A 27,090-nucleotide genomic window follows, 5' to 3' on the forward strand; every position below is an offset into this window, starting at 1 on the left:
TAGAGAGCCACACTGGTTCTTGGATATTTAATTTTTTTTCTTTGAGAATAATTGTGTTCCTCACATGCCTTGTTTCTTTGACATGAATTTATTTTCCGCTGGGAGTATTGGGTTCTTCAACTCTGGGTGAAGACCATACGAGTCAGCCCCTATGGGCTCAGGGAAAGGGGTAAATGCACCCGGGGCAGAGAAATAAAATCAGAACTCCAAAGCCTTGGGAACCACAACTTTGAATCTTCTGGTTAACTTTCCCACCAGATTATTAGTTTATACAGGTTCTCTCCTTTAGTTATCAGGTGTTGAGTGTCCTCTGCTTCAGAACTGAGGTAATGGCAGCTTTCTATTTCAGACCCACTTCCTTCAAGAAGCCTTCCTTGATTTCCTACCTTGAACTGGAAAATACAAATTTGTCCTTCCTTTGAATTTCTCCAGCACTTGATCCATGTCTTCATATTATATTTATCTTCAGATCCACTTGTTGAAAGAGGCGAGGTCCCTGAATCCTCCCTGTGCAGCTCATATTTCTTATTACTCAAAGTAGATACTAAATATATAGTTACCAATTGAATTAAAAAATCAATAAATTGACCAAAAAATCCAATAAGCTGACAAACTGATTCATCTATAGCAACACTGTCCAGTCCAGCAGAATTTCCTGCTCTAGTGAAAGTGAATTAGATCTGTGCTGTCCACAATAGTAGCCACTGGAATATGGCTAGTGTAGCTAAGGAACTGTGCTTTTAATTTTATTTAATCTTCAATACTTTAAATTTAAATAGCCATGTGTAATAAATGACTACCTTGTTGGATAGCACAGGTCTATAGGACAATAATTAATTTCTTTTGTGAGTGGATTCAAACCATGTGACTTGAAAATATAATGCAAACCAGTTGTTGGATATTGTGTAGAAAATCCGGCAGATGATCGGATTGTCCTCTTTTCAAGTAACAGAAAGATACCCACCCCTGTGGCATTTACATTCTGGGAGCTAGGTCTGGTATGGACAGACAATCAACAAGATTAAAAAGTTAAATTTATGTGAGATTAAAAGAAGATACTGCTCTGAAAAAGGAAAAAAAAGAAAAACAGAAAAAGTAGAGCAAGGGAAGGCGAGGTGAGAGTGCCTGGAGGGGGTGGGGTGCTGGGCAGACCCAACATGAAACGGGGTGGTCAAGCTGGGCGGCACTAATAGGCAGGATCTGAGCTCAGGCTGGAGGGAGGCCGGGGAGGGCAAAGAAAGTGAGAAAGGTGCCAGCTCTGCAGAGCCAAGTGGCAGGCCTGTATCACTAACCGAATTCACCGCCAGGCCGTCACAAAGAAAAGGAGCCTGGTGGGACGCTGAGGAAGGAGGCCAGCTTGGTTGATTTTGTTAACAAAGGCACGCTAGGTGTTTCCAGAACCATCTCTTGGAGTTAGAAATTAACACTAAGTGGCAGGCGGGCTCGTTCTACTTTTTACTGCAGTGAGGTTCTGGAAACCACGTCGGAAAACACAACAGTAAAGAAGCGGCTTTATTCTTCCACCCCTTCGTCCAGCTTGTGTCTCCCCGCTCCTTTCCTCACGGTCGGGGCCATGCGCCAGGAAAGCAGGGTGCCAACTGGAAACTGCAGAGTCTTGAATTAAAACGGTGGTTGCTGGGAAGGGCAGGGCAGGGCAGGGAGAGAACCAAGGTGCCCTCTGGCCGGGAGCAGGGCAGCGGTGAGGTGTGAGCAGGGCGTCAACGCCGTGGGAAGGGCCAGTGCGGAGCCCGCCAGGCCCCGGGCGACACGGCAGCTTCTCCAAGCGTGGGACGGAACTGCGTGGCTCTCCCAAAGCCGGGGGTGACGTGAGCCCTGCTGTCCCAAAGCCTGGACAGCAGCCACAGCTGCCTTAAATGTGGTAAAGCAAGGCACAGCAGGGAAGTGCTTCTGGGCGGCAGGACAGCACCTGGGAGGGGGACCCTGGCAACGGCGGCCGGTGGCCCGGTGGCCCGGTGGCCCGCGGCTGCTCTGCAGCCCCGAGATTAGGGCGGACCCTCCTCAATCAGACATAATGGAAGTTTCACCGAAGGGCAAGAGGCAGAGTGAATGAAAGATGACGGAAGATCCGTTATGTGTTTCAAAGAATCCATTTGAAATCCTTTAGTGCACATAAAATTTAAGAATCAGCGGGCTATTTTCACTTGTATCCAGCATTCTTTCGGACACAGAGAGGCCGCCTTCTCGTAATTCTTCAGGAATGGTTTCCGCGCTCCCAGGGGAACATGATCTGGAATGAACTTGAGAGTCTAAGGCAGGAAACGATCTGGACCATGCCAGTGCCATTTGGCAGAACCAGAAGTCTGATTAAGCGCCTGCCTAGGACATCTGTCATTGGGTGTGCTGAGGTTATTTTATTTCAGACTGTGGTCTGTGGCTCATTAGTGACCATAAAATCAATGTAATGAGTTATAACCAGCTTTGTTTTTCTTCATGTAATTAATTTATTGCCTGATAACAGTGCTGGTATTTCCTTCATATAGGGAGGGAGGAAGAGAATGCTTGTCCTTAATCCCACCCCTTCATGTCACCTCCTTCAGAAAGCCTTGCCTGACCACTCCTTCTAGTGTGTGTGTGTGTGTGTGTGTGTGTGTGTGTGTGTGTGACCTGAGCCCTGGTGTCCCCAACACGCACACACACACACACACACACCCCTCTGTTTTATTGTCTTCTCAGACAGCACGCTTACAATGAACTAAAATCTTATTTATTTTTTTTCTCCCTCCACCCACCCCACCAGAATATCAGCTCTAAGAGCTCAGGGCCTGGCTGTCTTGTCCATTGTTATATTCCCAGTGTCCAGAGGAGTGCCTGCCACTAGTAGGTGCTCAATTAACACTTATGGCACTGAATTATAATTGCCCTGAGTGGCAGGTTCCAGCCCATGGCTATAGCTGCTGTTGTTCATCCCAAAAGCTGGTGTTCTACTTTTCTGTTCTGCTCTGAGGACCTGGTACCACCCTTTCCCTTAGTCTGCAAGGACTCAACACAGGCCATGACCCCGGTTCACACATCTGGGCTTGACCTCCTTTGTTCAGTGTTTCTATATCTGCCAGCAGTTGCTGTGCTATCTGCCAACCTCAACTCGGCTTTAGTTAAGCTCATTTGCACCAACTCTCCTTTAAAAAGTATCTTTAAATCTATTTTAATGTATGGTTTTATGAATTTTAGCACACATCTAGGTCCATGTAACCATTACCACAATCAGAAAATCCAAAAAAACTCCATCATGCTTTGTAGTCACACCCTCCCTCCACCCCTAACCCTTAGCAACCAGTGATCTGCTCTCTATCACTTTAGTTTTGATTTTTAGAGATTACCATACAACTGAATTCATGTACCATATAACTTTTCAAGGCTGGCTTCTTTTACTCAACGCTATTCCCATGGGACTCATCCAAGCGGTTGCATTGATCAATAGCTTGTTTATTTTTTTATTGCTGAGTGTTGTTTCCTTGGATGGATGTACCACAGTTGTTCAGCCAATCTCTTATCGAAGGACAGTTAGGTTGTTTCCAGTTTGGGGTGATTATAAATAACATGTACAAGGATGCTCCTAGCAGCATTAATTTAGGGATGCAAACAATTGGAGGCCATTTGGATGCCCATTCCCAACAAAGTGGATGGAGAAAATGTGATAGTTGAACACCATGGGGCACGAGGCACAGTTAGAAGCCATGAGATTTAAAGATATGGAACTCCCAAATATGGTGTGAAGGGGAGATGAAGCGACAGGATGGGCTATTGCAGATTTGCACAAATTAAAAACATGTATATAAGACAATAATATGAATTCTTCTGGGACATAAACAATAAATGCACATTAAGCACTATTGAGAGGGACAGAAACTAAGAGAAAAAGAGGAACAAAATAGAATTTAATTTTTAGGAAGAAAGAAAAAACAGAATTAAAAATGGTAAAAAGAGGCTGGAAGATTTTTCTGGGTTGTGGAGAGACTCTTAGCCCTGACCCGACGGGATCTCAGTGGCTGTTAGGTCTGTGCTGTGATACTGCGTAATTTGTGATCTGTGTTTGTTTAGTATAATATTTACTTAGTTTATTTGGCCTCTCAGTCACCTAGGTGGGTCACAATTGGTCCAACACCAGGTCCAGGTGCTCCGGTTGTGCTGTTTTCAGAGGCAGGCTTCCGGTCAACACGCTTGTTTCATTCGTGCCTTGGTTCTGTGTCTGGCCAGTGCTCCCCGCGTTTATCCTACTCAAGGTCTCTGAGAGCAGAAGAGGCTCTGACTGGCCACATGAGCCAGTACCCAGCGTGGCCCTGTCAGAGAGAGTTCTCGAACCAGGCCACTTCACAGGCAACTCGTCCGACCTATGGAAGGCCTTTGGCTCCGGCAAGGATCCCTGGCCCAGATGGATTATAGGACAAAGACTTTGGGACTGTAACATAAAGCATGAGCTTTTTTTCTTTTTCTTTCAGCATAAGGAACAACTTGATGATGCTATTCTCAGAAGAGAGGAGTGTTAGGACTCTGGCTGGCACTTCACAAAGTCTCCTACTCCCTGATGGGTGTGGAATGCACCCTGGACAGAGGAGGTACTTTGCTTGTGAATCTCCAAGGATCACGGGGATTAAAATATGGACCGACTAGACTGTATACCCAACACAGGCAGGCTGAGGAGCGACAGCTACATCGCAGAAAACAGCAGTGTTGCAGTCAGTCCATCTCTCGGGAAAAGTCAGACACGCCATTTCCAAATGTACGCTTGGGCATGTTGCGTTATTGCCCCCCCACAGGACTGTTGTGTCATATGCATCCAGGTGGTCAGCGTGGCGGTTCAGACATAGTTAGTGCTCAACAGTTTAGCTCCACTTCTTTCACACCTGCCACATACTGAAAAGCGGTCACGAAGCCCACACAGCCTGTGAGTAAATAAGGAGGCTGCTGTTAGCCTCTAGCTTGCCCATACCTATTTAAATTGGATTTTCCTCCAAGCTTTTGCATCAAAAATAATTGCTTCTGAATGTATTTGAGTGTATTAATTTCCTTTCTTTCTCTTCCCTTTTCTAAGAATTATAACTTATAGGTCAAAACTGGAGAGCAGAGAATATGTGAGTCATTGAACCAAAATAAGGGAGAGTTAACATCCAAAACTTCGGTAGCCCTTGTGCAGACAGATTGACTGGCTTTGAGGTTATGGAAATGACCTTGGTGAGTTTGCAACAACCACGCCTGTCTTCTGAACCAAGCTGCATTCATTCCCCAGCCCATGCTCCGGGCTGCTGTTCTAGTGCATTCTTTGGGTAGAACCCAACTCTGCTTGACGTTTTTGCGAACATTTGACCCCACTTATGATTTCGTTAAAGAAATTTTTTCCTTTGAAAAGATTTACTTCAGTTGTCCTGAAACTCGATGACCATTTCCAAGGTCCTAGGTTAGTACATCTGGAAAACAAGTGAGTATTCTGTTAAACCAATTCATAGCCATAGCTTTGGCTGCTAAAGTCATGTTCTCGAGCCAGTGTATCAAAAGCATGGCGTGCAATTTTACTTCACAGTTTCTCTTCTTGTTTTCACAGTAACGGGAGCTAAAGTCTGGAAGAAATCAGGGCCCTTGGCACTGCACAGCGCTGCCATCTGGGAGGGTGGGGCACTGACGGCCTGGAGATCACAGAGGGGACGCCCCTGCGAGGCCAAGGCTTTCACCAGGTAAATAAGTCAGCAGAAAAATATTTCCATATAGTATATTACAGAATACTCTCATCCACTCTGTTTTATTGGACATTAATTGCACCTTTAAAAAAATGAATAAATGAATTTGTATCAACCAAATTAAAAACGAAGGCTTCCGTGTTAAAAAAAAAAAAAAAAAAGGAATGAATGAATGAGATACTCAAGGAAAAGACTGATGTGTGGAAGGGGGAAAAAATGCATCCTGCACTTTTTAGATAAAGCAGAAATATAAGGCCAGAGTCTTAAAGTCTCAATCTACTCAATATTTCAAAATTAAAATTAATTTTGACCTTGGTTGTTGTTTGCCATTCAAATTTAATGTCTGTGTTGGTTCTCACAAATTCAAATACAGAGGTCAGGAATTTGGCAGGAAACTGAATGATGAAAGCCTATTTTAAAAAGAAAAGAAAGCAGCCTAAAATGTAGAATGACCAAATAAAATGTTTACAATGCAACATTTTAATTCAAGCACTTAAAAATAGTAGTTGAAAATGAGTAGATGCATTAGACTATATTTGCTACAACGTAAAGTAAAACTTCATAACAAGATTATGAAAGTGATTTTTATTATTTTGGTAATGGTGTCCTATTATGGGTAATTGCAGATACAGAATTTTTTACTTGGTATATCACACAGTAAAAGCTACAACATATTAATGCTGTGTCCCCAAAATCTATTTCAGGTACAACTATGCATTATAGTCACTATGTACAGATTAAAAGCATACATGATAAAGTACAAAAATAAGAAAAGGTTAAATAAGAAGTAATCCTTGAGTTATAAACATCTAATAAAGTGTACCTTTTTATCACATATTTGTGTCATAGCTAAAAACACACAAATGAATATATAATGCTATGCAACTATTTGATCTAATGTAGATCTAATATGAAAATATTAAGGCTGTAATAATATTTCACAGGTAAAGGCTAAGTTCTGAGACACGAAGGCTTTAAGATAACCCACAAAACAAACCTGAGACACCTTTTTGTTTTGGGAAAAAAGCAATTTTCTTACAAAGTCAAAGTTTAATATATAAGTGAAGCACTTAATAAACAATATACTTTATTGCAGTAACCTGGAGTAGATGTTCTGACTATAATGGTGACCAGCAAATGCATTTTTGCTCTGGCAGAAATAAAATGAGGTTTTCTGATTGGCCAGTAACACAATTACTGTAGGCCCCAAATTTGGTTATTTTTGTTTTTGGTTTTGCTTTTCTTCCTTTAATTAGGTTAGGAACATATTAAATAAACCAGCTAACCTCTAAGCTCCCACCTTACTTTCTTCTATATAAGCACAGCTTTCCTATTGCTGAAAGCTCCAGATTAACTGAGCCCACATACATAAAAACTACATAAAAACAGATTATAGCACATCTGGATCTAGTTGACTTAATGAGGCATCCAGATTAGTACATGATTACTTTGCTGCTACACATTTCCCAGAGTAAGCAGGCTAAGGCAGCCCAAAGTCACTGTCTCAGCCCCGCTGGAGGGATGGGGGCAGGCGTAATAATATTTTGGAATTGCCAGTGCCAAAAAAATGTAAATGTGTTGGTAAACTTCATTTCTATAGCTGACTTTAGTGCCTTTGAAAATACTGGCACAAACAGTTTTTCATATTCAAGAGGTACAGCTATGATATTTTATAATTAAAATTATGTGAGATTTTTACTAATAAAGAATTTCAAATTACAGCCCTGGCTGGGTGGCTCAGTTGGTTGGAGCACTGTCCTCTACACCAAAAGGTTGTGAGTTCAGTCCCAGTCAGGGCACGTACAGGAGGCAACTGATTGATGTTTTCTCTGCCCCCCCTTCTCTCTTTCTAAAAATAAAATCCATAAAAACGTATCCTTGGGTGAGGATTTAAAAAAATTTCAAGTTACAAAAGAGATCTAATATATTGTAGATTTTTAAAAGTCTACTTGGGATTTAATGCTGACACACAAAAAATACCTTTTTTCTAAATATTCACATTTCAAATGAATTAATTTGGAATGAGTGGGGAAATGCTTAACCATCTTTCTTCCTTTCACTTTTTCACTTTTCTCTTTCCGCCCCACACACAGCCATGATATACCTTCCTTTGTAATTTTGATAGGAGTCCAAGAGCTTATAAGCTTGTAGGATACTGTACAACTTCCTTTGGACACTGACATGCAATGAAAGTTAAACTTCACTTTGCACTCTTGCAGTCTTCCATCACTTTCATTAAGGTTTTCAGGTTATTTGCATAAACTGAATGTACACATTTCGTTCAAGCTTTATGTTTTCAGTTACCAAAGCATCGGCTCACTGGGTTGCCCGTCTTAAACCGCACAGCTGATCCAGTCAGCGTCAGTGGCACGCAATGCAAGCCTCAGTACAGCCTCCAAGACTACCTTCTGGTTCTGACTTTCCGAAACACTGACGTTAATGCTATTTTTTTAAAAAAATCTTTTAAAAGGAAAACTAGGTCTGTTATAATGGAAAATGTCCCTCTTCTCTCTTAATAAAGAGAGCATTCTGGTAATTTGTTGCATTGCTCACTACTCATCAGGAAGCACAGGTGAAATTTCTCTGCCTTCCAATTGCTAATGGTCAGATTTCCAGTAACTTTAACTGCAACTCCATAATCAGAATGTCTTTTAAATTAAATTAAAATCAAAGCATGCCAAGAGTTTGTAATTATAACATATTAACTTGATCAATTTTCAAAAGAGATTCTATATTATGAATATAATTTTAATAAATCTACTGTAAAGTAATAAGGGAGACATCTTTGCTGGCCCAATGTTTAGATTTTTCAGTTGTCTATTAGAGTTTCAGATGAAAGACGAGATTTTGCTTCAACTTGGTTTCCATGTCAAAAATAGGTAGCTGATTTAATCTAACTCATTTCATGACTTGAGCCAACATTAGTTGAATGGCTTGTACTTTTCAATTTTCTATGGCATTATAAAAGACATACATTATTCAACCTTTTCTTGACCAAAATAATTAATACTATTTAATAATAAAATAACTAATACATATTGCTTATGAATCATTATATATGTATACATATTGAATACTATTTGGTGATTTTTTAAAATCTATGTGAAGTATTGAAATCAGTGCATTGCAATCACATCATTTAAAGCTTAGCTGGGCAGGTAAATCTTTTTGGGGGGCTTGGGGGATGTTGCTCATAACTGAAATTCTGTACTTCAGCAACCAACACAGAGCAGAATATTTTACAGTTTAACAACTTTCACTTTAAAAATCATGATAAATCACTGAAACCCACTATAATCGCTAAACCAACTACTATTAATTTCTTTTTCAGCAAATGACTTTATGACCTATCCAAAAAAGTAAGAGAAAGCTCATCAGTAGGCCAAACGATAAATCCATCCACAGGTACCAGAGCCCAACTAAGCAACCGTATTGATAAGGTGAGAAGGAAATTTCTGGTTGGAATTTTTTCCCTCTCACCCTCAAGTCACGTCTTACACTGAAATTATTTGCCTTTGCATATTCAGCAATATATTCTGAAGCTTTGCTTAATACAGTTTCCAACTGACGCTCAGCACGCAGAACACAAATCTCAGATCCCACCCACGAGAGCCTGGTATTGGAAGTACCTCTTCATCAGGTAGTTCTCCGGGCGTGCACATGCGCGTTTTATCTCCAAAGAATGCTCCCTCGAGAAATTACCAGCACTCGATGTATGTATAAAAATTCTTTGGGCCTTTTAACTCTGACTGAAAAACAAAAAAATCTTCCCAGAGCTCCCGCACAGTCCAGTCCTGACCTGGGCCCACTTGGGACGCTAACTGAGAAAGCAGCTCAGAGGAGCTGGACATTTTTCCTCCCCAGCCCTCAAAACCGAGTCCTTCCGGAATTCCAGCCTGCTCTGGCTTCTCACTGGCACTCCTCCTCGGCTTGCAGCGTTTGGACAGCCCGGTCCAGGAGCTCCATGGACTCTCGGAGAGTGACGTTGATTTTAAATGCCTTGGGCTTAATGGTCAGGCCGTAACTGAAATCCATTTCCGAGGGCTCGTCGGGATCGGCCCTGAAGTGGCACTGGTGCGCCAGGATGGCGGTGAAGAGGAAGAGCTGCGCCTTGGAGAGCTCCTCCCCGATGCAGCGCCGCTTGCCCACCGAGAAGATCATCACGCTGCTCGCCAGGTCCTTGTTGATGAGCCCGTCCGGGCCCAAGAAGCGGGCGGGCTCGAAGGTCTCCGGGTCCGGCCACTTCTGCGGGTCATGATTCACCGACCACTGGTTAACAAACACCACCGTGTCCTTGGGGATGTGGAAGCCCAGAACAGACGTGTTGGCAGTGGTGGCGTGAGGGATGGTGACGGGCACGAAGCTGGAGAAGCGCATGGCCTCGTAAAGGAAGGCCATGACGTAGGGCAGCTGGCGCTGGTCGTCCAGGCCGGGCAGCCGGTCTCTGCCCACGACCTGATCCAGCTCCGCCTGCACCCGAGCCTGCACGTCAGGGTACCTGTTTCGTTGTTAATGCAGAGGAAGAGAAGGCGTGAGGGAAAGCCATCCTTCTTTCATGTACAAAGCACATTACAGTTTATTTTAATTCCACTTTATCTGAATCAGTGACTGGATCAGCTTTTCCAACCGCCCACCCCTGAAAATCTAAAGCAACTTCCTAATCTCTCACCAAATTAGAAGACGGGCACATTCATAGTTACATTTCCTCTAATAAGCCTCATCTGGCTAATGATCTCTTTCCTATCAAAAGTCAAAAAATGTCTAAGTTTTCTCAGCCTGAAAAAAAACATCATAATGCACACGGCCAATGTCTCCATTGGACGAAACACGCACAATGCTTAGGACCAACAATACTTTCCAGAAGCCCACAAAAAAATGCTTTCTTGTCTTTTTCTTCTTTCAAATCAGAAGGAAAAAATGAACTTTTAGGTCAAGGAAAATGTCTTAATGTATAATTTTAATATATTTATCTTTATACCAATGTGGTCATAAAATATAATTTTCTTTTTTATGGAATAAGGCGTCTAGAAAGGCAAAAGCACCCAGGGCCCACAAAAGTTAAAACGCAGCTCTGAAAGCAGATCCTCTTTGCCCCTCATCTCCCTGTGCTGCTCTCATTTGTCCAAAGATAACTGGTGTGCTGATAGGTAAAGCAACGTATCTGCTAAACGTGAAGGCAGACTCCAATATTCATGAGGTTATGGTACAAATTGTAATACGTATTCACCGCTGATGATATAAACTAGCACAATCCTTTTGGAAAACAAAAGCAAGATCCAAAAGGTAACCTCTTCCCACTCTCTGTAAACCTGGTAATCCACGCCTAGGAATGTATTTTCAGGAAGTAACAGGTACGAAAATATATAACCACAGCAATGGCTGAAAATTTGAAAATGTAAACAACAATATTAAAGCTCAAGCAATGGTTATATATAATGATTACATTATTATGGCAAAATACTACGATACTATCAAAAATTACTAAAGTGGACACGTTAGCAATCTATCGATAAAATGACAACATTTTTTTAAGTTGCCAAAATAAAGTTTAAAGGGATGGGGAAATGTCCATTACAATAAGTGGAAATGTCAGAAGTAAAAAAAAAAAAGTAAATAATTATTGCAACCCTGAAAAAAATATAACCATGTATGTGATGAAATCAGGGGTGATTTGAAAAATTGCTTGGTTAGCAGCCCACTTCAGGGGTCTGCAAGCTTTTTCATAAAGGGCCAGATAGTAAATATCTTGGGCTTTGCAGACCAAACCCTCTCTATCCCAATTTCTCAACTCTGCCTGCACTCTAGTGTGAAGGCAGCCATAGACAATACATAAATATATTTTATCTATTTTGATAAAACTTACATACAGAAATGGATAGTGTATGTGCCAATCCATCATATTGTCTTTTTTACCAAAAAGAAGAAAAACCTACTCATCAGCCATATTGAATTGAAAGTGACCCCAAAATTGTTTTATTACCGCTCTCTGCCCAATCTGTTTCTAATGAAGACGAAAGTCGGTTTCAAAAAAAGGACGTTTATCTGGGGATGCTAAGGACCTACCATCCCATTTTGGGATGCCCTCTTTCTGACCTACCCTCCCCCACTGTGTGTTTCTACGACCATGATACTGAGAAGCGATTTTAAATACACAAAATAGGCCGTTTGTGAAAGGAGCGCACAGGACCTAGGGGCTTAACAGGACGCGGCCTCTGCCTCCGGCGTCGGGCGCCTGCGAAGTCCGCCTTCCCCGCGGGTGTCCCCCTGGGCGCCAGGAGGGTCACAACCGGGCCTTCTGGTCGCTCCCGGCGGTCCCGATCTGCCCTGAGCCAGGCATCTGCCCCAGGGGTAGCGTTGCCAGACAAAATACAGGCCACCCAGTTAAATCTGAAGTTCAGATAAACAATGGCTAATCTTTTAGAATAAGTATGTCCTAGGTAAAATTTATTTTTTATTTTCTAAATCTGGCAACAAGAGATACCCGGAACTTGTCTGATTCGTGCGTTCACAGAGCCTCATAATGGTCCACGACTTTACCCAAGGTGGGCTCCGCGGGCCAGCTAACCAACCGAGCCGCCCCGGGGCCAGAGAGGGCCGCAGAGGCTTCCCGGGGACCCAGGCTGCCTTTCGGGGTGCTGTTCTGTGCCGGGTGAAAGCGACTCCTTCTCCGGCTCTTTACCCGAAAGGCGCTTCTCTTACTCCTAGCGCGGCGGCTTTACAAAATCCAGCACAACTTTCTGGTTCCCGGCCTCCTTCCCAAAACTTCGGCGCGGGTTAACCAGCCGCAGGGCTCCAGGCCGCCCTCCGAGGGCTGCCTGCGCCCGGAGCAACGCCCCGACGGGACCGGCGGGGAGCGCCTGGCGGGGGCTCGGCTCCGCGCGGACGGCCGGCTGGGGGGACCGGCGGGGAGCGCCTGGCGGGGGGCTCGGCCCCGCGCGGACGGCCGGCTGGGGGGACCGGCGGGGAGCGCCTGGCGGGGGCTCGGCTCCGCGCGGCCGGCCGGCTGGGGGGACCGGCGGGGAGCGCCTGGCGGGGGCTCGGCTCCGCGCGGACGGCCGGCTGGGGGGACCGGCGGGGAGCGCCTGGCGGGGGCTCGGCTCCGCGCGGACGGCCGGCTGGCGGCGCCCACTAGGCTGCTGTGTTTATTTAACGTATTTACCGCGTTACCCTTTCTCTCGGAGCCGTTCCAATTATGCTCCTCCCGTGCCAGGGAGGGAGAGATCTGCACTGATCTGCGGGCACTTTAAAAATCTTGTTTTTCCAGGGGGGTTCTCGCAAATCTGTCCCTACTCGGAGAGGCGGCGAGGGACAAGCTGGAGACGCGGAGAGGTCCCGGGGGTGGGGCGCGCGGGCGCACGTGTCCCCCTGCCCGGGTCCTGCCTGTGCACAGCTGCGGCTCGGGGACGCCGAATCAGACCTGGGAGGTGGGGTCCTGGAGCGACACCCCAAACCCTCCCCACGCGCTGGCCTCGAACTCCGCGTTCTCTACTCTCACTCCGCCTTTTACCGGAGGGAAGGAGGGCCCGACCCACGCCTCCCGGAGGCTTTACCTGGTGAGGAGGATCAGCAGCCACTGCAGCGCGGTGGAGAGCGTGTCCTGGCTGGCGCCGAAGATGTCGGTGACCGTAGACGGCACGTAGCCTTCGTCCAGCCGCGCGCCGCCGTCGCGCGAGCCCTCGGCCGCCTCCTTGCGCACGGACAGGATGCAGGCGTCCATCATGTCGCGGGGGGCGGCGCCGGGCCGGAAGCTCTCGCGGTGCCGCAGGAACTTGTCGAGGACGAAGCTGCTGAAGTTGCGGTTGATCTGCTGGAACTCCCGGAAGGCGGTGCGCACGGGGTTGGGGAAGCGCTGCAGCCAGGGCATCACGTCCACCAGGCTGCCCGCGCCCACCGTGCTGCCGAACCTCTCGTTGTGGCTGAGCAGCTCGCGGAACTCGGCGTCCTCGTGGTGGTAGCGACAGCCGAAGCACACGGCGCTCATGACGTTGGCCACCGCCACCACGGTGAGCGGCCGCGGGTCCAGGAAGGCGCCGCCCGCGCTGCCGCGCGCCAGCAGCGTCACCAGCTCGCGCATCTCGCCGAGCACGTGGCCCTCGAGCGCGCGGCGGCGGGGCGGCTGCAGCGTGGAGAAGGCCCGCATGGTGCCGTGCGCGGCGCGCCGCTGCGCCTTCCAGCGCTCCGAGTACTGGCTGAAGGCCAGGCTGCGGCCTTCGGACACCACGCGGAAGGACGCGAAGGGCGGCCGGTCGGCGAAGTCGGCGCCCTGCTGCACCAGCGCCTGGCGAATGGCGCGCTCGCCGTTCAGCACCACCACGCGGCAGCTGCCCAGGCGGATCTGGAAGACGTCGCCGTAGCGCCGCGCCAGGCGCGCGAACGAGAGGTGCGGCGCGGGGCCCACGGCCGCGGCGTTGCCGATCAGCGGCCACGCGAAGGGCCCGGGGGGCGCAGACCCCGGCTGCCGCCGCCGCTGCCTCAGCAGCCACTGGCCCACGTGCACGGCGGCCAGCACCGAGAAGAGCAGCAGGAGCGTGGTCTGCTGCGTGGACAGCGCGAGCGGCAGCGGAGGACCGTCGAGGCCAAGCCCGGTGGCCATGCTGCAGAGAGGAGGGCAAAGGACGCTCGGGTGCGAGCAGGAAGGAGCGGGCGCCCCACGCCCCGTCCCAGCCTCGGGCCGCCGCGCGCTGCTGGGTGAGGGGGTCGTGGGTAGTTAGGGCAGGGCTGCCTCGCTCGAGAAGCAGCTGAGGACGTCCTTTCCCATCCCAAACCCAATCCCCAAAGGAAAGGGGAGGGTGAGTGTTTCGGCTCCTATGTGATTCAGCCTCCCCCCCCCCCCCCCCCCCGCAGCCGCGTAACGGTTCCTGAGATTCGGGGACAACACGGCGGGCATCGAGGCATGGGCGCGCAGTTCCCTCTAGGGACTGTCACCCCAGCCCTGCGCCCTACCTCACCCCGGATCTACGGGAACCCAACGGAAGAGGCCACGGGAAGGCGGCGCCGCGGGCAGACTGACCTGCGAAGAGGCACGGCTTCCAGCGGCGAGGGACAGCGGGCTCCGAGAAGGGGCAGGGCCTTTAGGGAAGGCCAGACGTCAACCCGAGCGTCTCCAGAAAGTTGGACGCCCGCCCCGGACACCTGCCGCGAGCTCTGCGAGCCTTAGAGCTCACTCTGCAGTCTGGAGGCGTTGCCAGAGCTAGGGGCGCTTGGATGGCATGGGGACGGAGAAAGGTGACTCTTTTTTGCAGAGCCCCGTTGCACGTGACGCCTCGGCAAAGTCGGGGTTTCCTAACGGCGTGGGGATTTAGGTTGGGGTTGGGTGCGTGGAGGCAATCCCCCGCTCTCACGACCCCCGATGGGCTCTGACGGCGGGAGTCGCAGAGGCGTGGCCGGTTTGCACGCAGCCACTCCGGAGTGAAAACGCGCCATCCCGTTTTTAAGGTCTGTGCGGAGGGAGGAGGCAGCCGGACCTGGCGGGGCGGGGCGGGGCGCGCTGGGGGCGGGGCGCTCCTGGACTGTCCGCAAGCCTGCGGCTCCGCACGCAGGTGGTCACGCGAGGCGGCTCCCGTGCGCCCCGACGGCCTTGGCGAGGCAGCTGGTGACTTGATTAGCAGCGGCGGCCTGAACTTTTCGTCTGCCCGAAAACCGCTCTTGATCGCCGTCGCCCGCAATCCTGGGCAAACGGCCGCCGCGGAGGCGCGCTGCGAACGGGAGCTGCCCGCGCCCGGGAGCTGTCCGTGGGAGCGCGCCCCGAAACTCCCTTCCCTCCCAGTGACTTCGACTTAGGTCCCCAAGAGAGCACTGCTCAGGGTCCTTTGGCGCCCTAGCCGGAGAAGGAAACCTGTCAGTTTGGAAACTAGGAAAGTTCGGTTTGCCCGACAGCCTCCCTAGTTATTTTATCCTAACGTTCTCGTCAACAAAAGGCCCCCAAATGAGGCCCTGTTGCGCGCAAAGTTCTCCTTGTGCAGCGATATCAAGAACCCCCGAGAGACGCCGCTACCTTGCCCCGGGGCCCCAACTGTCCTTGGCACACAAAGGCCAGCACTGGCGGGGCGCAGCTGGCCACGCGGTTTCCCGCGTGGAAACTCCTCCAGCCGGCGCCGCCCCCTGGAGCGCGCGGGGCCGCGCAGGCCGAGTCCCGGGCCCGCGGCGCTGGGCCGGGAGCCAAGCTCGGGCGCACGGGGGGGCCGAGGGGAGGGAGGGAGGGGGTCGTTCTGAAAGTTCCCGGAGGGGGGGGGGCAAACTGCCGCGCTCCGGAGAACCTGATCGGGTTGAAAAGTTCTTTCGCTGTCGCCTCCCCCTTGCGTGCGGAGCTGGGCCTTGCGTGCGTCGCTTCTGGAAAGCCAGTCGTATCCCTCGGCGATTCTCACGGCACCTGACACGCTGGGGCGGCGACGGGGGCGGCGGCCGAGGGCGGGGTGCCGGCGGCCACCACCCTCCGCGGCGCACGCACAGCCGCGCCCGCGGGTCCGCGAGGCCGGGCACCACCCGCCGGCCAGGCTGGGCGCGCGCCCTGGAAGTGGGGCGCTGCTTTCAGAGGGGAGGCGGGGGTGCCGGGGCGGCGTTGGCCTCTGGCTGGCTGCGCTCATTCCTACCGGCTGGTGCACAGTATTTTTGCGAGAAGAGGTCTTCAGGGCTGGGAAAGGGCAAGCCCGTGGGAAAGGTGGGATGTGTCTTAGTTAACGAGGTAGGAATTGTAACCTCTGGGCCTCCGGGGAGGTCAAGTGTAAATAGAAAAGTTGTGCGTTTCCCATGTGACAACCCCGTGTTTTGAATGTTACTCGAGCTTTGAATATCTGTTTCCCGTTTACAGAGGAGGAAACTGGGATTCAGAGAGGTTATGTGACTTACTCAAGACAACACAGCTATTAATCAAGAGGTGGAACCAGGATCTGAACCCACGAAATCTCCCTCCAGATCCGTCATACAAGTTTATTCGGAAGGAAATCCTCAGATAAAAGGCACAAATGCCTTCTTGCCTGTCTGCTCTCCCCACCTCTATGCCTTAAAAATAAATCAGCTGGAAGAATTTTTTAATTTTTTATTTTTCAATTACAGCTGACATGAAATATTAGTTTCAGGTGTACAACACAGGGATTAGACATTTATATACCATAGAAAATGATCACCCTGGAAGAATTTTTTATAGTTGTTTTTGTTTGGCAGAATTGAAGGTTCTGAGGATCACACAGAAGAAACAGTATGCTCGCCTTTTGCAATTAAAGTGGTTTTGAATGAAGGGAGTCTATGGACTGTGCCTCCACTAGATGCTGGAATATGGTTAAATTTAAAGAAAAATAAAGGGGTGTCTGAAAAAGAGTCTCACTTCTTGAGAGACTGAAAGCAACAATGAAATATCTGACCTGATAAAAAAATGCCTTTTTGTAAAAGTCTCCATTTGGTAGTTTTGAGAGGTTCTCTATAAATGATTTCACACACCACTATGGAGCCCTCGCAGCCACGATGAAGTTAGTTTTTGAGAACTGGTTAAATAAGCATTGGTTTCCCAGAGCTGTGTTCATCTACATATCCTTTGAAATGAGTTTCCTAACAACCTCACAATGTCCAGCTTTAGTGAGATCCTTGCCTAATAATTCAAGTCTTCTGCATGCAATCTCTTATTAGACTTTAATTTGGTGGATGGGAATTGTCTGTGGGCTAATGCCAATTCTGAGCTATCAACATTCCTGAAAGCCACAGTATCTCCTCCAGAATCAGAGTAGATGGAGATTTCCTTTAAACCAAGTAAATTCCTATCTTAAAAAGTATAAAGCAAGGCTGTTCCTAAGACCTCCTGTTTAATTCCTAAATAGTGTCATATAGTTTTTAGATAAATGCAGTGCATGCCTTCCTGCCACAGAAAACAGTTCAAGCGTGTCCTCCAAGCTATGGTATTGCATTGAGTGTAGCTCTTGTTCTAGGATGTGGCAGTTGAGCAAATGCCATCAGAAATATAAGCCCTTCTCAATTATGACAAACTGAAATGACTGGCTATGGTAACACCTTCTTTGGATTCTACCGTAGGCTTTGGGTTCTCCCAGGCTTTGTGGTGTAGGCCTCTGTTGCAGGGCCCATCTGGTACCTGATGAAGATATAGGGTAAATCCAAAGTGGCCTGTGGGCACTTCTGATCCAGCTCAAGGTGGGTCCCCTCCTTCTAGTGAGAATTCCACTGGGCTCTTTAATTATCATCACAACTTCTCAACCAGTCAGTATTTAAGGCCCAGGGATCTCCTTTGGGGATTTCACCCTCCCAAATCTGAAACTTTAGTTGTTTGCTGCAAATAACTTTCAAAAGAACAGCTAAGCTAAGGAGAATTTAAAGTAGAGGTTTAGAATACTGTGTATTGTATTGATTACAAAGAACAGACATCCAGCTTCAGCTTGTTTAAGCAGGACAGGAATGCACTGGCTCATGTGCAGGGAATGATAACAGTGGTATCTCACAGGATGGAGAGACCTGGGCTGCTTTCCCTGACCTCTGCGTTGGTCTCTGCTTGGGCTTCGTTCTGCAGACTCTCCACATGGTGGGAACGCTGTTTCAAATGAACCACCACAAAAACAAGGGAAAATCTTTCTTCCAAAGTCGTTATACAGGCCTTTGGAAGAACTCCGACATGCCAGGCTGCATCAGGCCACTCCTGTGGCCAAGGGGCTAGGGCTGTTATCAGAAAAAGAGGGATGGGATGGGTGGAACATGCTAGGAAGCCAAAGACAACAGCTCCATTAGTCTGCACGTATCCCACTTCTGTTCATCGCTCTTTTTTGGGTTGGAGGATTGCCCGAACCTATTATTAGTTTTACTAGTTTAAATCAGCAAGTGAGATAAGTGCGCCTGGCGTCAATAGCCAAGAAAACTCAGCCCTTATGTCATCAGGCTAGAAGTTGGTTTTCTTCCTGGACTTTCTGTCTAGGATAATCTCTGTGTTGATTTTATGGGTAAACACTGCTCTTCCAACCTCCTCCAAACACACATCCGCACGTGCACTGAGGAGACCGTGTAGTGCAAGCATAATCCCTGGCAAGGCCTTGGTGCGTGAGGTGCAAGAATCAGTAAACAGACACCTGCTGGTAGGCAGGCAAAATAGGACTAAGAAGACACACCAAGTGTCCAAGGTGACCGAGAGTATGGACAGAGAGCAACTGTAAGATCCTGCACATCACATGCTGGGAAATGAGAGGATTCTTAAGAGCTGGTAGCAAAACCCTGTGCCCCACCTGACGTGCTGCTGCTTCCTTCCCACTGGAAATAAACGGGCTGAGAGCCACAGAGCTCAAAGTAGATCTTATTTCATCTAATCTAAGAAACCATCATTTGTAGGACGCATCATTATTTTATGTACTGATTAATATAAAAGCAGGGGGCTGCCAACTGTAATTATGCCATGGATAGTAAGACGTATTCTAATTTCAAAGGTGTTAAGATGTTTTTAAGTGTGTTTAGAATGAAGCCTTATGCATGCTAACAAAGATCTTCTGCCTTTGTATTAAGCAGTGGTGGTCCTGAGGTTTCATAGACGGAGCAATTGGGGTCAGGAATGTTACCTCCTAGGCCATCTCCTCTTCCATTAATATTATATGATGTTTTTCCAATCCTGTGTAAAGTGTGGGTAGAAGCTGCTTTGGAAGATTTCGCTAATTTTATCAACCTAAATAAATCGAAGAAAAAGACAGTCGCTTGCTAAACCAATGCAGCATAAGACAAGTTTCTTAACCTTCCTCCCCTTCCAACTTGATTGCCCACCAGGCCCTTTCTATATAGTCTGGTATTTGTGAAAGCCACAGAGCAATACTCCATTATTCTAATTTCCCATCAAATGCTTTCATACATATTGAGAAGTAAAAAAGGCATCAATGCCTGCAACTTACTCTCCAGTGTTTCAAGGAAAAAAAAGAGAGGGGGAGAGGGAGGAAACGAGAGAGAGGAAAGTGATAAAGCAAACATGATAAAATGTTCATAACTGGAGAACTTGGGTAAATGAGTTCTTCGTGATGTTCTTGCAACTTGTCTGTAAGCTTGAAATCATATCAAAGTGAAACGTTACTAAAAATAAAATAAAATATGAGAACATAATAGAGAAACACTTTCATAACATTTTGATCTCACATTGTCCTCTCAGCTTTTATTAAGTCTCTTATTAGAAAGGACCATGAAAAGAACCCGATTAATATATTGCTTAATGTCTTCCATGTGCTTCGTTGCTATTTGAGTTCAGGGCTAAGAAAAAGCTTGTGCTCAACTGCAGTAGTTTTCCCCAGCACTGTCTGGGGAAAGGCTTGAATGTATCTATGTCTTTTATTGTAAGCTGCCTTCAATTCCTTTTGAAAATAGAAGGAATATAATATGTGAAGAGTACAGCCTCTGTTTCAGTGGGTTCTTTTAAGGAGATAATCCTCTTAGTTTCCCCTGCTTCCTAAGTAGACAGAGCAGGCCTCTAATGGCTTCTCTCTGCTCCCTTTGGTTTCCTCCCTTCTCTGCCTTTTCTCTTCCCTGGCTCTCCCTTCGTCTTTCCTTCTCCCCCCCCCTTCACCGCCCCTCTCCTTGGGTCCATTCTCATCTGGTCCCCACCCTGGGCGACCACCATTCTTCTCTCCAGCTGCCAGCACCCCTCTAGCCTGTCTCTCCCTTTCTCCCCACAGTCCCCTGCTTACCTTCCTCTCTTACGCAAGAGCAAAGAGTAGGGGCCCAGGCGAAAAGAGAAGTGGGAGTGAAGAAAGTAAGAGAAGGGGTCAGGGAGCTAGAACAGCCAAGGGAAGAAAAATGAGCCAAATATCCAAGGCCCGGGCTCAAATATAATGTTGGGGATTGTTGAGTCTAGGCTCGTGGTCAATCCACGAGTGCCCCCTGCTCGATGTTCGTGGGCTGAAGGTCTTACTAACGCCGAACAGTGATGATTCCATGGTAAGGAACTGTCTGGGTTGCTTCTGCACATTTGTTCCCAGGGCTCCAACTCCTACCTCATCCAGTTCCTGAAATTCATTTCTAACAGTGGAACCAGGAGCCTGCTGTCCACTTACTTTGGTCAACAGAGAAAAACTTTACTTTCCTGATCCTTCAATCGAGCACAGAAATCTTTAGGCAGATGAAGGATATTGTTTTTCATTTTTATTTCTTAAAAATAAATATTTACCAGGTTACCAAGAAAACGCATAAAGCAACAACAAGTAAAGTACAACAGCAAAAAAGACAGACTGCACATTTGGGTTCTGGGGCACACAGCATCTAACCGTGGGCATGTGGACTGCTACAGCTTCCAGATTTGGGATGGATTCTTGGTAGAGAATCCAGATGCCAGTCTTCTTTTTCTCCATTAACTCTTAGTTTTTAGGGTTAGCTCTATATTCCTTCACAGGATTTCTTCTCTTTGCAGAAAGGGAGAGAAGATTCAGGTCAAAAACTGCAGAGACAGCCAGGACTTGAGAAAATAATGTAATAACGTAAGTGGCTATTCCTCCCCTACACAATCCCAAAAGAGAACACAAGGGCTGGATGATTCTACACTGGCTTTTTGACCATTACCCCCCAACAGGACTTTTCTGTCCTATGATGAAAGGGTTCATGACTCAGCTGTGGCCTGTCCGTTGGCTGGACTGCTCTGGTTAGAAAGCTCTGGATGTCGGGAAGCTCTTCCCAACATTAAGAATCTGGAGTGATTGTCTTCTGCTGAACTTAGAGCTACCCCTTGGAGCGACATAGACCAAGTTCCCTTTCACACAATAGCCCTGCGCATATTTGAAGGTGGCTGTTGTGCTGTTGCTGAGCCACCTTCCCACCAACTAAGTTCCATCAATTGTTCTTTGAATAACTTGTCTTCAAGAACTTTATCCAGCTTTGCTGTGCCTTCTACACAATGTAGTTTTAAAATGTGCTTATCCATATGCCTAAAACTGAGCACAGTATCCCAAAGGTGACATCCTTTCCAGCCCAGAGGGACGTAGTTACTTTCCATTAGCCACACAGTGTTCCTTTTAATGCAAACTAAGTTTTTGGACTATTTTAAAAATATTTGCATTCCACTGTTGTACCCATACTAAATTTGTGATCAACGAAAGTCTTCATCTTTTATTATAAGACTTGATGCCATTCTGAGTCTTTAATTGCACTTTGGCCATTGATTTTTTTTTAAACTAAATATGAGATTTTACATTTATTCCTTTTTATTACATTTTCAATTACAGCTGACTACATTTATTCTTATTAAATGCATCTTGGGGCTTTAGGACAGTGTCCCTCCCAGCCCACGGAGGCCATGTCGACACACTGCTGGCCCTGAGGGCCAGAGACCAGAACAGGAAAACAATTTGGGGAAAACACATCTAGTGACCAGGGGACCACCGGCCCACTCTGGACTACTTCTAAGCTGAAAATCTTTGGACTGTGGTTTATATTATATATCCACAATCTTACACATACTATTTTTCTGTTTTGGTGAGATGTAAATTCGTAAGACACACACACGTAGTATATGAATAGACTCTTCTTGCAAAAGATTCAATCAGTGTACAAAAATATAAAAGAAGTGGGAAGACCCATACTCCTACCCAAGGGAGACATGTGCCTTCTATTTATGTACATGCATATGTTTGTACATATGTATGTATTTTTAATAGAAATGAGATCATACTAGAATTACTGTTCAGTGACCCTTTTTTTCAACTTTACAGTTGTCTTGGTGGCCAAAGCAGAAGGTATAGATCTACCTCATGCTTTTAAACTATTGTGAAGTATGATTGTAACAAGTTATTTAACCATTTCTCTTAGATGATCATTTGTGTTGTTTCTGGCTTACTATAGACTCCACTCTAATGACTTCACTTTTCTGTGCAATTCTATATACACTGGTAGGTGTTTCCCCAGTAGAGACACTTGAACCAAGGGAATATGCATTTTAAAGGGTGTTGATATCACCTCATTAGCTTCCAGAAAGGAGGGCCAGTTTGCATCCTCATGAACCTGGGGTTTTGTACCGCGTAGCCTCTGCCAAAACCCATTTCCTTCTGTAAAGAATGGCTGCTTTAATTTAGCTTTGCAAATGTAGAATAAAGAAGAAACGAAACAGCAACATGACTTGTCTTTCAAACCTATGCCTTACTTTAAAGAATAGGTCTGCCTGTGTTCAGCCCAGCTCGCCTTCTTGCCAGACGAGGGAAATCCCCAGCTTGAAGCCTGTAAGAAGTTAGCAGGGCTGCGTTCCGGATCTCCACATCCCTGTGGAATGCACCACGGAAGCCGGGGGGGAGCTACCTCAGCATCTCCGAATATCCCCTCTGAGAAGATGACAATTCCCTACAGGCCCCTGGGCACAGGCCCAAATGCCTTCTGGGTTCGTCTAATCCTCCAGAGGAGATCGAAAGCGATGAAGCCAACATACCACAGTCATTAGGATTTTGGCTTCTGGGGCCAGGCACTCTTGGCTGTGAGACCCAGCTCTTACTTAAAAGCGGTGATCTTGGCCCCGTTAGTTAACTCTTTGGAACCCGTTTCCTTATTTATGCAAGAGGAATAAGAATATCCTAACCTCAGAAGATAGTTGTGAGGATTAAATGAGATATTGTGAGGGAACCAATTAGCATAGTTGATGGCAAAGAGCGAGCCCTCAATAAAAGCCGTTACTATTACTCCCACTACTACTAAGCCCTCATTCCTGTCCAGTAAAATCAGAGCCATGCAAGGACTCGGACCTCACAGAAATAAAGACTTGGCCTGCTTGGTTCACTGCGATGGCTCTCAGGGCGACACACCCTTACCCACCTGCAAGCTCCGAAAGCCTAAGGTGACACCAACCACCTTTCCCTGTGACCCTTTGAGTGGTTACAGGGGTGAACCTGGCTCCACCGCTCATAACTGAGTGACTTCAGTTGCTGCAAATCACTTCCCTGGGCCCAGGTTGTGCTTAGGTACAATGGAGGTGACGCCGGTGAGATAGGGTGTGTGGCAGAAGAGCTGCCATTGACAAAAGCTACAGGAACTGTCGAGAAGGAGGACCACCGCTCTCCGGATTCATGGCTTCAAACCGGCAGTGACCAGGTCAATCCAATACGGAGAATAATTTTACCTAACAGTAACCCCTGGCCTCATCACAGGCACAGCTCAACTAATCCATTAGCATGCTAACTGACACACCCAGAACTGCCAAAATCGGAAACAGAAAGTCCGCATGCGGACACAAAATGGCCTGTGGAGCCCTTCTGAGAAATCTCCACCCCTTTCCCAGAAAGATCCTGACTACTCTTCCCCCTTATTGAATGCCCAACCCCTCTGCCAATTAAATAAACCTAATAAAGGAAGAAAGTTCTGCTAAAGGGAGGGCCGCTCTGCCTGTGGAGTAGCCCACCCTCTGTCTCTGCTTAATTAATAAACCCACTTTTATTTTAAACTCTATGCTGGCTCTAGTTTGAGTTCTTTCCTGCGCAAAGCCAAGGACCCACAGTGGTTGCAGGCCCTCGGGTCCCTGACCCCCGGAACGCTTGCATCCCTAGCACCCACTTCGCAGGGCTCAGCGAGCTATGCATGCAGAGCTTTCGGAACCGAGCCACCGCAGAGGGGCTCAGCAGCATCGGCTCTTGTCATCACTCTGTCGAAGGCCATTTGCTGGTGCCTTTAAAGGGCTGACCTCAGGGCCATCTGCTCTTGGCACAAGGCTCAGCACCAGCAGCCAACTTGCGTTTTCCTCCAACCCCCAGAAGGTAGCGGGGCAGTGCTTCTTCCTCGCCTCGTTTTACCCACCCAGATGTGCTCACTCAGCACCCCCGGCACAGAGCAGTTCTCTAGGCAGGAGGATGCCATGTTCCCGAAAGGTCCTGGACGAGGCCGTGCTGGGTGATTTCCTCCGAGCTGGCTTTGGGCCCGTCCCTCTGGCTTTCATGAGTGCCCCCCAGGCCCGCGGTAAACGGGCTGCCGGACAACACTCATGCAACGCCCTGCCCAGGGGAGGGGAGACGACACTCTACACAGTGCAGATGTGCGAGAACATAGGAGATGCTGTCGTGGGACCTCCCGGTGAGTCCTGCACATGAAGCGATGCCGCCTTCTTTTCTTATAGGACAGGTCTGGCTGAGAGTGCACTGTGGCCTCGGACCTGGGGCATATGACACCTAACAGCTACGCTGAGGAAACTGAGGCCATCTCAGGAGCCTGCGCCAGAAGGCAAGGCAGAGAGGCACCCAGCTCTCCTTCTTACAGGCCAGGAGGAAATTGTCCAGAATACTCCCCTGTCCAAAATGAAAAGTTAAATGTCATCGTCTGTGCTTTGGTGGTGAGCAAGCTTTATTTTCCCATATCCCGTTGTGCTGACTCAGTCCCTGGTGGCCCATTCATTTTATGGGTCTGAATGCAGAAGGAAGGAGGGGCTTTCAGCGTCTGGCTTTGAACGCCTGGCGCCCTGGCCTGGGCCTCTTACCACCAGCTGTGCCTTCAGGCACCTTGCTCTCTGGTGACCATTGCCCTCTGGACTTCTTGATAAGGATGTGACTGAGCCCTGAGCTCCCAGGTCACCAGTGCCACGGAGCAAGATGGAAATCTGCTTCCCATCTGGACTAGCAGGTGCCTCTGCTCTGCTTTGCTCTTTTTTACTGCAGGGCTCAGAGCAGATCCCTGAGGCTCCTGGAAGCAGATCGCAGAGATGAAAATCTAATTACACATATCACTTAACAAGGAATAACAGTTTAGAGTGCCACACACAGAGCTCTGTGCCCAGCTAAATGGGAGGACGGTCCTCCTCTCTGATGTTATCGTCAGAAGGCCAGGGCCCAGGGCTTCTGCTTTCCATTCTCTTAGCATGTTTAGTGCCACAGAGCAAGTCAGGATAGAGAAAGGAAAGGGGCTAGTATTCTCCCCCACGTGCCAGGCACTGTGTTCTATGCTTTACATCTAGTGTTTCATTTATTTCTCCCTATCATACTAAAAGTGTGGGTATTTTTAGCCTCCATAAATGGTGAACTATTTGCCAAAAGTCATACAAGTTGCAAATGAGGGGGTCAGAATTTGAACTCAGGTCTGCAGACTCCGAAGTGCATCCACACCACACCTGTAAACACTCATTAATTTGTTGCCTACTGTCGAGAATCTCACAGAAGCCCCTCCCTTCTCATCTACACTAAGTATAGGCTTCTCCGGCACCATTACGCCTGTTAAGGATCTGGGCAACCGAAGCTCTCCCCAGCCAGGAGAGCCGACTCCCTCCAGGGGCCAGGGACCCAACAAGCAAGGCCACCTTGGTTCCAAGCAGGATGCGATTCAAATGTTCTCCCTCCCCTCCCAGTGGAGAGTACCCCTGGTATCTGCCCAGCACAATTCAATCCCTGTAATTTACAATCCAATGTCAGGAGAGTTTAGAATATTTTTCTTTAAAACAGTGGCTGCAACATGCAGAGAATTGGAATGAAGCCTCCACATGGGCTTCATGATCTGCTCCACTCAAATCCATTATATTGAAATGACTATAAAATTCACACTATTCCAAATCCCCAGAAATAACAGTTTTTTAAGAAGTGAGCAAAGCGATGATTTCATGCGCCCTAGTGCCAAAATCTTAGCTCAGTGTTTCTCAAATGTTTTGTTTTCAGGACCTCTTTATACTCTAAAAATTAGTGTAGAACTCAGACAGCTATTGCTTAATCTAACTTACATCTATCAATATTTACAATTTTAGAAATGGAAACGGAACGAATTTAAAATATTTATTCATTAAAAAATAATAAACCTAATAAATGTTAACATAAATAACATTTTATGAAAAATTACTGCATTTTCTGAAATCACGAATAGTTGATGGCATTGTTTTACATTTTCACAAGCTTCTTTCATTTCTGACTTAACAGAAAGCTGAATACTCATACCTGATTTTGCATGTAATCTGTAGTGATATCAAATGTCACGCAGCCCCGGAGAGACCCAGGAAGGCAAAGAAGAGCCCATGACCATTGTTTTAACCTTCTGGATCCGCTAAAAGGGCCCCAGGGATTTTCCTCCCAAGGAGTCCCTAGAACACACTTTGAGAACCACTGCCTAAGCTCAAAGCTGTGATTTATCTCATGGAGTGTCTCTCCATCCAAGATATATCTAAAGGACTCAGGTCTTGATGTAGGAAGTTGGTGGGAGTGGGGGCAGATTTCGGAGGGAGTGATTCTAGAAGGAAAGCCCCTGAGACAAGTGTAGACACATTCAGACAGCACTGCAACCCGGCTGGGCCGCTGCGCAGGTTCCAGCTCCAGGTGTGTGGCTGGGACAATGCACCTTCACCCTCAAACGGGCCAGGAAGAAAAGACAGAGAGTGGCACCCAGCTCCCTGCGGCCCCGAGCCCAGGCGGTGCGAGTCAGGCGCCTGGCTGCGAGAACCTGGCTCAGTGGAAGAGGCAGGGGATCCTGCTCAGGGCTGGGGCCAGGAGGGCCTCTGAGCCTGAAACTG

General features: G+C 47.6%; 1 protein-coding gene across 1 annotated transcript; it reads right to left on the reverse strand.

Moving 5' to 3' along the window:
* Positions 1-8,502: 8,502 nt before the first annotated feature.
* On the reverse strand, positions 8,503-14,971 carry CYP1B1 (cytochrome P450 family 1 subfamily B member 1). The gene is made up of 3 exons (XM_016218922.2): positions 14,701-14,971; positions 13,241-14,284; positions 8,503-10,188 (listed from the first exon to the last, which is right to left on the reverse strand). Exons 2-3 carry the CDS (start codon positions 14,281-14,283, stop codon positions 9,600-9,602), a joined length of 1,632 nt encoding a protein of 543 aa, XP_016074408.2. The 5' UTR covers position 14,284; positions 14,701-14,971; the 3' UTR covers positions 8,503-9,599.
* Between the last annotated feature and the right edge of the window lie 12,119 nt (positions 14,972-27,090).

Source organism: Miniopterus natalensis, chromosome 13 (genome assembly GCF_054644295.1).
Source record: "Miniopterus natalensis isolate mMinNat1 chromosome 13, mMinNat1.hap1, whole genome shotgun sequence".
Classification (NCBI taxonomy): domain Eukaryota; kingdom Metazoa; phylum Chordata; class Mammalia; order Chiroptera; family Miniopteridae; genus Miniopterus; species Miniopterus natalensis.

Bases quoted from the DNA above. Each gene is read 5' to 3' on its own strand.
- CYP1B1 (XM_016218922.2), bottom strand. From the start codon at position 14,283: ATGGCCACCGGGCTTGGCCTCGACGGTCCTCCGCTGCCGCTCGCGCTG. The intron at 10,189-13,240 runs GTAAAGCCTCCG...ACAACGAAACAG, and splicing joins CTGCTGATCCTCCTCACCAG to GTACCCTGACGTGCAGGCTC.